Below are 13,568 nucleotides of genomic sequence, written 5' to 3'. Positions count from 1 at the left end.
CGCTTACTGAGTTTTGGCAAGCCATTGAGGGCCGCATGACAGGCAGCCCAAGGCAGATAAATATTAATTTTCAAAAATTTTAGGGGCCCCACAGGCCAGATAGAATGGCCTGGCAGGCCACATCTGGTCCCCAGGCCACATGTTGCCCACCCCTGACTTAGAGTTTCAAAAATGCTGAGCTAGCATGATGATAATGGAATTTAAATAGGTCATTTGCAACCATAATCATAGAGGGTGCATCTACACATGCAATTAATGCAATGTGATAAACTCCAGAGCTGTTTGAACTAGAGTCAACTGCTTCTAGGCATAGCATCTGCACGTGTGCCTGGGACCACACCAGTTTGAGGCAGGATGGAGCAGCCCAGGGCTAGCAGCTGGCTTTGGGACTCTGGGTGGCAGCACTGGGTGGAAGAGAAGCTGGCTGGGGCATGACAATGCTAAAGTACAGAGCCATCCAGCAGGTAGCCCCAGACAGTACTATCTTATGGCACATTTAAGTAAATAACTGAGCCCTATTACCGGTGTGCATGTAGACAGTGACGCTTAACTGCAGAGCTAATTAGTCAACTTCACAGTAAAGCAGAGATCTAGATGCACCCAAAGAAAAGTGTCTGTTCTGAAGGATTCATAGATTCATAGATGTTAGGGTCATAAGGGACCTCAATAGATCATCGACTCTAACCACCTACATAGGCAGGAAAGAGTGCTGGGTTCAGATGACCCCAGCCAGATGCCTATCTAACCTCCTCTTGAAGACCCCCAGGGTAGGGGAGAGCACCACTTCCCTTGGGAGCCCATTCCAGATTTTGGCCACTCTAACTGTGAAGAAGTTCTTCCTAATGTCCAATCTAAATCTGCTCTCTGCTAGCTTATGACCATTATTTCTTGTAAACCCCAGGGGCGCCTTGATGGGTAGATCCTCACCACTTCCCTTCTGCGCCCCCATGATGAATTTATAGGAAGTCACAAGGTCACCTCTCAGCCTTCTCTTGAGGAGGCTGAAGAGGTCCAGGTCCCATAGTCTCTCCTCATAGGGCTTGGCCTGCAAGCCCTTAACCATACGAGTGGCCCTTCTGTGGACCCTCTCCAGGTTATCCACATCCCAACACTAACTGCAAGTTAGGAGTCTTGGGTTCTACTATGCCACTGACTTGCTCTGTGACAACAGGAAAGCTCATTTCACCCCACTTTCCCCACTCCTGTCTTTTGATCTGCCTCTTCTAGCTAAAGCAATGGTTTTCAGACTGTGGAACCCTGGGTTTTCATGACAGGTTTACAAAGAGATTGCAGATAAAGGCAGAGCACTGCTGGGAGGCAGTGTACTACAACTACCAGACTGGGTTGCCTAGTTCTGTATCAGTGTTTAGGAAAGAGGTAAGGGACTCCACAGCAAAAGAAGTGACAAAAGGTTTTAGTGGCTTTAGGAAATTTTAAAACCACTGAGTTAGAGCATAGGCTCCTTGAGTCAGGGAACACTTCCACTTCCAGCGTGTGTTTGGATAGCATTGGATAGTATATGAGACTACAGTTAAGATACCCTGGACACCATTTAAATACAAATAATAATGCTTTCTTTCAAAATCTGGCCAAAATGTCAGAGTTTTCCGCCAAAAATGCTACTTAAGACATCTTTTCATCTTGCTTTTATTTATATGTTAGAAAATGATTACACTTAAATATTAACGAATTCATTCACAAAGAATCAAAATGCCACAGAAATACAGGTAAGGTTTTAATCACTACTCCACTGACTCTCTTCTCCTATCAGTACTAATGACAGGATGTAACTGTATGGGAAACAACCTTTGAACACTACCTTACTCTATCAGAGTTCAAATGGGACAAGGTATAGAGACAGTGTTTAGTCTCCTGAATACAAAAGGTTATCTCAGATTTTCCCCATCAAACACCTGCATAAGAAGAGGGCTATAAACAGGATTCACAGGCTAGGGACAGACATTCAAAAAGCCTGAGCCTGAATTGATTCAATCCGTGCAAGTTAGTGTAATGGCTAGTTTAAATCACTTTGTAAATGCATAGACATCCCAGACATGCAAGCACATGCCTGCAATGGCTCAGACTAGAAGCTGGGGGCGGGGGGGCACTAGAGCAGCTCTCACTTCCCTTGTATAGTACTGAGCTGAGGAGAGGCCTAGCTAAACCCTGGCAGGACACTCTGATTAGCCTAGCAGGGAACTGATAATAGTGTTTATCACCTGTAACTCAGTGTTTATCACCCCATTAAGAAAACCAGATACCTGCTAATTCTGCCTGTTGATTCAGCATGGACCATAACCATCATGTAGTCTGTTAGCTAATACACAGACAACTCTGAGCAAGACAGAGGAGGGAATTTCTGCTTAGCAGAGAATGGGGAGTGGGACAGGGGAGCAAACAGCTTTTCCAAGGAAGGACATTCCAAGAAAAACCATGGCTGCCTTGGTCGTCTCCCACAACACGGACCGTAGCCAGCATGTGGTCTGCTAGCTAATACTGAGGTATCTGCGTAAGGCAGAGGGAAGGAAGGGATAATCCCTGTTTAGCAAGGAGAAGCCAGCCAGATACTCTGTGCCTGCAAGTCTCTTCTGAGCTGCAGCCAAGGAACAGAGGGGAGGGGCCAGCCTTGCCATGGAACAGAGAGTCCCGCTCAGCCCAGAGAGCATGCGGGGATGCTGGGGGTGTCTGGTTTATCTTAAACCAGGAAGAAGTCTGGGACAGACATTGCATAAATCAGTTTGAGCCAAATCAGTTAGGTCTGATACTATGTTCAAGCAGGTTTATCTCAAATAGGTTTCAGTCATTTTCAAACTGGTTTATGTGAACTGAGTATCTGTTCTGTTCCAGGTTTAAACCAGTTTCTGATCACTTAAACCAGTTTATCTGTAATGTCTGTCCCTAGCCACAAAGGCTATATACGCCTTCATGGTGGTGTTAGCTTGAGTCATCTATACTTGAGATAGTCAAGTCTGAAAACAACCATACTAAAAAACAAGACCCCAGCTGGATAGAGAGGCAGTATTAGCAGATGACAAATTCTGCTAACTTAATCTGTAGCCAAGATCCCTGATAGGTCAGCCAACTCAAGGTAATAGCAAAATCACACTCAAGAAGTTCTGGAGGAAGGAAGTCTTTTACAGGTGACCCTGTTCACTCATGTTACCCTTTTGATTTGTGTTTATACAGATTTCCTCCAGAACAGGCTGTAGAATTCTGTTTTGTTCTATTACTGCTTAGCTATCTCACCAAACTACATGGATACAGATTATTTTATGAGGCTAGGTAACTGTGTTATTTTACCTTTTAACTGTCACAGAAAACTTGTGTAGAACTTAACTAAATCGAATGTTGTAGAAGCATGAAATTAACATTGTTATAAACCCAGTATAATATTGATTGTATCTAAACACTAAGCACAGGGATCAGAAGGCAGGTGCATACTACAGCTGAGACACATTAGGACAGAGTGGCATGCATAAATCTTCTGGACACTGAGAACTTAAAATAGTATCCCACAATCTAAAAAAAAAGGGTCTCAAGAATGTGAAAATTATACTGCAGCTTCATGGTAGTACAACGTTACAAGAGTTCTTCTACCTGGAGAAACCAAGCATTTCAAATTCAAACAAAAGCTATAAAAACAAGTCTTTTCCACAGGGAGTTGCAGATCTTTGTAAGCCATAATGTAAAATGAATTTACGTATTAGCTTGTAAATAAAAATGTAAATTCACCAGAGCTTTCTACATATTCATATTCTTGAACATTATCTATCATAAGCTTGATGCTTTTCTTCTATACAACTGTTTTACAGTTATGCACTCTGCAGAAAGTTACTTATCTATTGAAGCAACATTCAGAGTACAGGAAACCCTTGCTATTCGCAAATCCGCTATTCCCAGATCTGAATATTCGCGGTGCACTGCACCAGTGAGGTGGGTCGGGGCAAGCACCGCCACAGCTCCCTCTGGCATTGCATTGAGCTCCTGCCTCTGCGTAAGCAGGCATGCAGCACTGTGTGGGGCAGGGGAAGGCAGAGCTGGGGAGAGCAGAGTGGAGACCAGAGCCAGGTGGGCGAAGGGGGAGCGCAGAGCCGGGCGAGCAGAGAGTGATGCCAGAGATGGAGAGGGAAGCAGCGGCAGCAGAGGTGGTGGCATCTTCTCCCCCAGAAGCAGGCACAGTCAGTCCCCAGGCGCTGCAGGGGAGCCCCACGCTTCCAGCTTCTCGCAGGGGGGAGCTGTGGGGTCTGATGGGAAGCCCTGTCAGTATTCACAGATTTTGCCATTCGCGGGGATCTCCAGAACGGATCCTCCGCAAATGGCAAGGGTCTCCTTTACTCACCCACCATGGGTTATATTTTGTATGATGACCATTTTGTGAATGAGGTATGAAAATACTCTTTGTTTACACAAAAAAGCCATAAAGAGGTGCACCAAACCTCTAAGCTTGTGTAGTTTGTTGTCCTTTTCAGATGGCTAGAAACTGCCAGACATGTTTAGTGACTAAATGAAAAACCTTGTTATAATGCAGAATTACTGCTGCAGGCAGCAAAGCACAACCCTGCTACTACATGTTGGCTGGGATAATAATTAGAACCAAAAGGTTCATATTAAATCCTAACTATGTATAAGACTGAACATTTATCTACTGAGAGTTCAACAAGAGACCTCCTCTAGACCAGCTGTCATTTGCTCAAGATATACATTCTGTTTTTCTCTGTGATATGAAACTCTGTACCAGGTGAAAAAAAATAACAGCTTAAATTTTGATTTGTGGTTCAAGTTCTGCAAACCTATTAGGAAACAATAACTGAAAGAAATCATATTTTAAGCAATTTATATCTAATATTCTGTTCTAGATAGTTAACAAAGTTAGAAAAAAGACTTGAGTGCACAGAACTTGAACTTGTAAGGAACAGTTTACACTGCTAAAATCCCAGCTTTAGCTAACAGGGGAGAGAAAGAATAGCAACGACAAATAAATGTTTTAAACATTATTGTATATACTGGGGCTAATAAAGTTAACAATACACGGCCAAGGCAGGGATGAGATTTAAAACAGTAAGTGGCAAACTCCATTTGTTGCACTGTTGAAGATTTGTGACAACTTTTTGAATTTGCCACATAATCTCTTATATATCCTTTTAAAAAGGAGGTCTACAACTGTTCACTCCTTCTAGAGAAGGGTTTTAAAAGTTCCAATACAATTTCTTGAACTAGACAAAGGCAATTTAAACTTCAAAAATTTAACATTAGCATTACACTTTCTTTTACATCTAATGTGTTTAAAGCTGTATTTTCTTGTATTCCCATGAAGAAGAAAACTGTGACACACACCATTAGTCAGCAGACTTCATTGGCATTTGTTTGATCAGTCATAACTAGTAGAGGTAATGTTTAATTGACAACATTTTAATTGCATTATTTTATTGGGAATACCTCTGTAATCTAAATATGAAATAAGCATGCTCTTGACATGACAGCAACTGTTTCCTATACAATTGCTTAGCTATCTCAGGTTTCAGTTACACAAACCCAAAGGGAGCCCAGCACTACCAGTCTCTCCTCCCTCTAGACTCAGAGTACATGCAGGCATTACATTTAAATTGGGAAGATTAAATCAGGCAAAAAATGGCTGCCCCTATGTAAATTCATCTGAGGAAGGGAACTAAGTTAGATCAGGAATGGGTTAGCCCAATCTATCAAAGGTCTGCAGATATCTGGAGCACAGTCCCAAGGCTGTGAAATCCCAGCCACTTACCCCAGCCCCAGAGCTGCCCTCTTCCTATCCTCTGTCCACCCTGACTGAGCTATTTTTACCCCTCCAACCTCTCCACTCCCAAACAGATAACACCCCCTCCAAAAAAATTGCCAGCTCCCCTGATTTGCCAATGCCTTCCCTGCAGATCTACTAGCCCCCCTGATACTGCTTACCTCTCCCTGCACCCCAACTTACTTAGATCAGGCTCCTAGCAGGGCTCCCAGTACTGATGAATGTGTGCACAAGCTACTCCCAATCTATGATCATGTGGCTTAAAGTAAACCATCCAGCATCAAGCTACCTTTCCAGATCTCCACAAGTGGTGATCCCATAGCTTGTTGTGAGGATCCAGCACCACAACAGGAAGAGAAGGAGGTTCTCTGGTTCTTCCACTGACTTCTGAACCACCATCCATGTAAACACAGAATGGCCTAAGATTTGTGATTCTTGCTAATTTCACTTTGAGTTGGTTTAAGATTTATTGCAAATATTGCCTGCAGCTCTACCAGTTGTAGAATAAATCTTCACCATTCCAGAATCCTTTATGAAATGTATATTTTCATCATTAATCAGCAATAACTAATACAATCACTTGATCATTAATTCATTCATGAGGAAATAATTTATAGAAAGAGCTACAGAAATCCTAGTGGGTTCTTTGGGGCAGAGATGACAGAAATCAAATTAACCCTTTACTTTTGTATAATTCATTTTAGTGACGGTTTCAATTATTTTCTTCTATTCATCATTGAAAAGTTGATTCCATGTTAACATTTCCAATCAGTTGAATTTGATTGAGCATTGACTGACCTCAAGCTCCTGACCTTCTGAAATAATTTATTACTATTCTTTCAATGGAGATTTGAGAGAAACTGTACATTTCATTACACATGGCATTGGATAATAGTTTTTTCATTATTTTATACAAAGAAATGCTAAGAAACATGCTTGCATATACACCCTGATTTCTGTGGTTTAACAGAATTACTTTACAAAACATTACATTACAAAACATTCATTACATTTTGTCTTACAAAAACCAATGCAGTATGGCCATCATTCTAGCTGTCGTGTTGATGTTCACTTGCCATTTCATATTGTGGCCACATCTAGGCCAAGTTGACTGATAACTGGACAAAACTCCACTGAGTACAATTCCAGTTACTCCAAGGGTGAACCCAGAAGCAATAGCCCTAGAATTAGTGGCTGCCTTCCACATATCTTTAGAGGGAGCTAAAGTTATGCAGAAGCTACGGACTTTAAAATCCAGGATGTCCAATTTAGTCCCCACACTCTTGTCAAATGCCAACTCTACAGAGATATGAATAGGGACAAAAGAGGAAAAGGGAAACTCAAAGGAGAAGGAAGAAAAGGAGAAGCACTGGGGTGCAGTGAGAAAGAAAAAAGCAGAAAATATGGAAAGCCATGATGAAAAACTTAAAAAGCCTCCTAAGTGAACCTTATATATGGAAACTATTACTACGTATATATCACTTATTCCAACCTCACGTCAAGCAAAATGATTTCATGTGCATCTTTTAACTTCCAAACATAAACTATTTGTTTAGTTTTAAAAATGCAATTGAATTAAGAAATTCTAGAATAAATTTAATGGATTTAAAACTCCTTAATGTCAAACAAAGTTTACATATAAACCTTGAAGAAAACTTAATCAATTATTCCAGAGGACCAAGTAAAGCAAGTTAGTAGGTTTAAGTGATTTCAAGTAAAGCTCTATTGGCCACCCAAGGCACACATCACAATGTATTCCTGGCAGACAGTGGCAAAATATTTACATCCCATGAGAAATTATGACTTCTAGTTGCACAGAAGAATTCAGACTAAAAAATTACCATCCAAAGTGACTCCTATTAAGCCAGATATAACAAGAGAGTTTGCTCTACAATAATCACAAACCACACGTACCTGAATTTAGAAATCAATATGAGTACTCAGAACTAAAGACTGATGCTGTTCCTATTTATGCACATGCTTAACTTTATTCATTTAAGTAGTCCTATTGACTTAACTGGACATAAGAGCATCTTGAATCAATAGCTATTGTACCTTTTAGTCTAACATGGTAATTCTATAATTTGTTTTGTAGCATAACCGTTCGGCCCTATATCCATGCTGCAAATATAAGACAGAACACTATTTTCTACAGCAAAGGAGGGAAGGTCCTCCCCCACCCCTCTAAGATTGTACATACAGCTTTGGCATGTGAACAGCAATATCTCATACTCAAAACTCCAGGGAGTTTTAACCTGCCTCTAGCTAAAAACTATACAATTTTTAGTTTGCAGTAGAGTGTAAAAATCACTCCAATTAAATCAAGTTAAAACTGGTCTGACCAGTGTTACTGATCCCCAAAATAATTTAAGTCAGTTTAGAAAAATTAAGTGTTGGTTGTAATGTTAGCTAAGCTTTTATGTTGAAATAAATGCAACATTATAAAGCGACAAACTGTAAGTAAACTGCAATTCAGATATCTATATCTCCTGAATGTTTACAAAACATTAATACAAAGGTGGAGTTTTTAAAATAATTATCTTGTTTCACCAATTCTGTGTGTGTTACATTATTCAATAATATAGCCATTGCATCCTACAATGTGCCAAACCGGATCATCATGAGCCACTTAAAGTTTGACCTCAGACAGCTGTGCTGGTGTATTATGAACAGGGTCCAAGTTGTGCTGTCAGAAAATGGTTATTCGTATTATCCAAAATATTTACTTTATAACAATTTTACCTCTTGCCAGTGTAGCAGGTACACTTTATTCTTGTATTTCTCTGGTTAGGCTTAAGTGCCCATTTAATTCCCTGTGTCACCATCACATACCTAGCCACCTCTCACAGGAAGCTGACAATTTGTTATATTTGTCACAGTAACTTTGCCTAGGTTGGGAAAACAATGGTAATGTCAAGCTTGTCACTATGCTTCTTATGTGTGCCATGTCAATAAGACTATTAGGCTCAAGTCTTGCTTGTCACTCTTTGGTGTCCTAGAACCTATAACAGTCACATGCACTGGGAGAGTGGGAATGATTTCTGTTCTCCTACACCGTAGGTATTTTCCTGCAGGGAGGACAAAGGTTAGTCTGATTGGTTTCCTGTCAAAATAGCTGGGTTTCTGACTCTTTTGATCACTTTCCCCTGGCCTTTTGCAGTTGCTCTGATTAGAGACTGATCCCTGTGCTGCTCTTTGATCAGCAGTTCTGGCAGTCTGCAGGTGCCATATGTCATCACATTAGCAGGCAGCAGCAATATTAATCTCCCCTGCTAAATTTGATAACACACTACACATTCTACTAATTCATACAGTGGCTGAAAACAGCTTCTGACTTCTTTATTTGCTTTGAATTAGAAGATACCATACTGCAAAAGATATCAAGGGAATCCCAAGTTCAAACCTCACAGTTTGGGTTAAATTGAGACAGATTTTAAACCTGAATTTGTTGTTGTTATTGCCTGTATGTCATCTAGAACCTACCAAAACTTTTAGAGTTTTCTTCTTGTGTCTTTGCATTGGTTTGTCTCTAGGAAGAAATAACATCATTCTAACCTGACATGCAAGCTGCTATTTTTCCCCCTTTATATTAGCATACATCCCTGGAAAAGAGGGTGCTTAGTAACCTCATTTTAGATATTCTGCACTAAGTGTGGTTTCATGTGGCACAGGACATTTCTGCTGGTAAAATATTCTTTAAAATGACTTCATAATCACAGATCAAGAGACAAGGCGTTGAAAAAAATCTGAATAATGTAAATCATATGGAGTTCAGAGGCTAAGCAAATTACACACCCTGAAGCTGCCCTCGCTGCATGAAAGGAGCCTTTCTCCAGCTCTGCGCAATCCCAGCCCAAGGGAACTTGCATTTGAGAGTTTTCTAAACATTTCAGGTACACTTGAAAGCTGAAAGTAATTCTCATTTCCTAGGCAGGATTAGCTCGTTTCCAGCCCATACAAAATAGAGCTCATTCACCAACACACACACACTAAAAAAAAAAAAGTCCTACCCCCAGAGCCCTAAGGACTGAGGGCACTAAGGTGTGTTTAAAAAACAAAAAGAAAACACAACAAAACAAAAAGAAGAAACATTTCAAAATCTACCCAGAAAATAAAGCTCAACAGGGGAACGGAGGTCTTTCTTTGCTCTCTTTTGGCTATTTAACGGATACCCTTTTACCTACACTGCTTCACTTAACCAGGCTGACAAGTTTCCTAGAGTGACACACACACAGAGCGGGGTCAGACCTGCCAAGTCTCATTCATTTTGGCTTCGATCTTAAAGACTCACTCTGGCAAGGAAGAGTCTCACTCCCCACCCCACCCCCCTTTCCCCTTGCAGTGAGTTTCAATGCTATTTGTAACGATATTTGCTAAAGCTTCCCTTCTACTTGAGAGCATGGCCAGGACTGAATGAGGGTGCTAGCTTTCATTGAACCAACTTTGCAGCTGGGATAACATTAGCCAAACTCAGTGACAGCCCTGCAAAGCGAATTGCAACTCTCCTTCCCACTGCATGCAAACAAATAGTGCATGTATACGTGCATATGTGTCTGTGTGTATGTATATGTGTGGGTGTGTGTATGTATATATGTATATGAATGTGTATATGTGTGAGTACGTCTGTATTTGTGTGTGGGTGTCTGCATGTGGGTGTCTGTACGTGTATGTATATGCCTGTGTGTGGGTGTCTGTGTGTATGCGTCTGTGTATATGTACATGTGTGCCTGCAATTGTCTGCGTATGTGTCTGTGTGTATATATATACATCTGTGTGTAGGGGGGGTGTCTGTGTGCATATATATATGTGTGTGTATATGTGTATGAGTACATGTGGGTACCTGTGTATGTGTAAGTCTGCATGTGGCTGTCTGTATATATATGTGTGTGTGTGTGTATGCGCGTGTGGGTGTCTGTTTATATGTGTGCATCTGTGTGTGTGTATTATGTGTCTGCATGTGGGTGCTTGTGAACGTGCCTGTGTTTGTACGCGTCTGTGTGGGGGTGTACATGCATGTGTGTCTGCATGTGTGTGGGTGTATGTATGTCTGCCTGCATGTGGGTTTCTGTGCATATGTGTTTGTGTCTGCATGTGTGTGCGTGGGCGGGTGTGTCTGCATGTGTCTGTGCATGGGTGCATGTGTGTGCATGCACGTCTGCCTGTGGGTGCCTGTGTATATATGGTGTGTCTGTGTCTGTGGGCGAGTGTGTGTAGGTGTGTCTACGCATGGGTGCCTGTGGCTAATGTGTGTGTATGTGTCTGCATATCTCTGTGTGGGCGAGCGTGCGTATGTGTGCCTGGGCATGGGTGCCTGTGTATGCCTGAGGCGGGGGTGTGTGTCTGCATGTGTGTGCGCAGGGGTACCTGCGTACATGCGCGCGCGCGTGTGGGCGGGGGTGGCCGCGCGGGTGTCCGTGCGGCCGTGTGGGGGGTGCGTGCCCGCGTGTCTCTCTGCCCCGGGCCTCACCGTTGTGCTCCTTGGCGCTGGCGAACTGGAGCTTGGCGCTGAGGCTGGACTCCGCTCGGGCGCCGCGCCGCGGGCCCGGCCCGGCCAGGGCAGCTGTCAGCAGGAGGACGCCGAAGAGCAGCATCGGGCTGCCGGGGGGGCGACGGCACCGCACACGCCGGGCACTCGCAGCTCCGCGACCGGTCCCACCGCTGTCTCACCACCCCCGGCCGAGGGCTGCGCCGCGGGGGAGAAGGCAGCACTGAGCCTGCTCGGGCAGCGGAGAACGGCAGGGTACTTTCCGCATAATCCCATCCAAAAAACTTTTTCCTAGAGCCTTGTCTCCGCGCCTCCAGGTCTCTCTCTCTCTCCCCCTCCCACTCCCTCTCGCTTTCTGAAAGGATCAAAGCAAGCGCTGGACCCCGACCAGCTTCCCCAGGACTAAACAATCCCCGCGCGGCGCTGCCTGGGGCTGGGCCGGGCCGGGCCGGGCGAGGCGAGGCGGGTGCGGGCGCCCGGCGCGCGCGGGGGCCAAGGCGGCGGCGGCGGCGGCGGCGGCGGCGGCGGGGGTGGGAGGGCGGAGCGGAGGGAGCCGCCGCGGACTCCGAGGAGCACCTGTCAGCTGCGGGAGCCGGAGCCCAGCCAGGCCGGGGGGCGGGGAGAAGCCGAGCCCCTTCCTCCAGGGGGCGGGCGGCACCTGGCTGCAGCCTCCCCACCCCCGGGGGCCGCTGGCGGGGCGCCCGGGGCGCGGGGGGAGCCGCGCGGGCGGCACATGGGAGGGGGCTGGGCTCCCGCCGGCGGCCTCTTGCCTCTCTCCCTCTCTCCCCCTGCCTTTGACTGCCAACTGGCGACACAACAGGTGCTATAGCACAGCAAGCAGCAGGGCCCTGCATCTCTGCCCCCCCTCTCCAGGGAGACCCCCGGCTCCGCACCCTGCCCCACCCAGCTGCCACCCTCCCCTCCCTCTCACCCCTGCTGGCTGGGACTAGCTGGTCATCAGAGAGGCCAGCCCAGTTTTCTGCTGCTCTGTCCTCTGTGGATACGAAACCCAATGCCTTTAGGTCCTCTGTTTTTCTCTCCAGGAGAAAAATAGAGGACCTAAAGGCATCCAATGTCATAACAGTAGAGGACAGAGGACAACCTGACTCACCTCTGTGATGGCCACCCTACTTGGAAGGGGGCTAGGGACAGAAGTGACACATCAACTGGTTTAAGTGATCCCAAAAGGTAGGGACAGAAGTGACACATCGACTGGTTAAGTGATCCCAAAAGGTAGGGACAGAAGTGACACATCGACTGGTTTAAGTGATCCGAAAAGCTAGGGACAGAAGTGACACAGAGACTCCTCCCTATCTTGCCCCTGGGGCCTTATGGCTAAACCTAGCTTGCTCTTGGGGCCTGATGTCTAAGGGCAAGCAAAACTCGGGGACATCTGAACCCCAAGCCTCTGGGCTTGGGCCTGCACGTAGGATGCCCGCCAGAGGATTTGAGAACATCTGAAGACCCAGATGGGGGTGGAGGATGTTTGCCAGTAGTAGGCCCACTTATGTTTCTGGACTGCTTCTTGGATTTGGCTTTTGTTTTGGCTAATTTGGCTTGGAATATGGACAATTGAAATAATAATTTTTTAAAAAGTGATCAGAAGCTGGTTTGAACCTGGAACAGCACAGAAGCTCAGTGCACAAATACCGGTTTCAAAATGGTTGCAACTGGTTTAAGATACACCTGGTGGAATGTTGTATCAGACTTAACTGGTTGGGGTCAAACCGGTTTATGAAACTTCTGTCCCAGGCCAAACTGGTTTAAATCTGGAACAGAACAGAAGTCTGGTGCACCTAAATGGGGAAGCTGGGCAACAAGGTTGCCATCACCCCCAGACAGCACCCGGCTTTGTAGCATCTCGCAGGGTTTGAATGATACTTTGATTCTTGGCGCGGCTGCAAAAAAATTCGAACCGATTCATAGCTTAACAAGTTCACCTAAGTGAACGAACTATCTGATTAGAGACCCATCCTCAAGTTATGGTTTTCAAATCTTACAGGCAGGCTCTTGTCTCTTACAGGGGGCCTCAGCTATCCTGTGCCACCCCCTCCCCGCACCAGCTCCCCTTTAATTCATACCCTGGCACCATGTACTGAAGGCTTGGTGCTGTTTCAAAACAGAGCCCAGTAAACAGGTCACCGCAGGCATTCAGCATGACTCAGGGCTTCTTGTCTAAGGCACTAGCACAGGGAGAGAGGCCTTCAGGTTTCTATATTATCAGGGAGGTTTTATTTTTGCTCCCTGCCTCAGTAACAAAACTCACTGGCTGCTCCTACCCAACAAGTGGGAGATGAGGCTGAAATGTGAACA

At 44.8% G+C, this 13,568-nt stretch overlaps 1 protein-coding gene across 1 annotated transcript in view; it reads right to left on the bottom strand.

Moving 5' to 3' along the window:
• PDGFC (platelet derived growth factor C) overlaps positions 1-11,823 on the bottom strand; it is a 225,217-nt gene extending 213,394 nt beyond the window's left edge. Inside the window, exon 1 of the mRNA XM_090036308.1 lies at positions 11,238-11,823. Coding sequence (XP_089892434.1) covers positions 11,238-11,361 — 124 coding nt within the window. The 5' untranslated portion in view covers positions 11,362-11,823. The remainder of the gene's footprint in view (positions 1-11,237) is intronic.
• Between the last annotated feature and the right edge of the window lie 1,745 nt (positions 11,824-13,568).

Source organism: Crocodylus siamensis, chromosome 2, assembly GCF_052110815.1.
Source record: "Crocodylus siamensis isolate JL-2025a chromosome 2, ASM5211081v1, whole genome shotgun sequence".
Taxonomy (NCBI): Eukaryota; Metazoa; Chordata; order Crocodylia; family Crocodylidae; genus Crocodylus; species Crocodylus siamensis.
The sequence above is the reverse complement of the archived record's forward strand: the minus strand, read 5'-3'. Positions and strand labels throughout refer to the sequence as shown.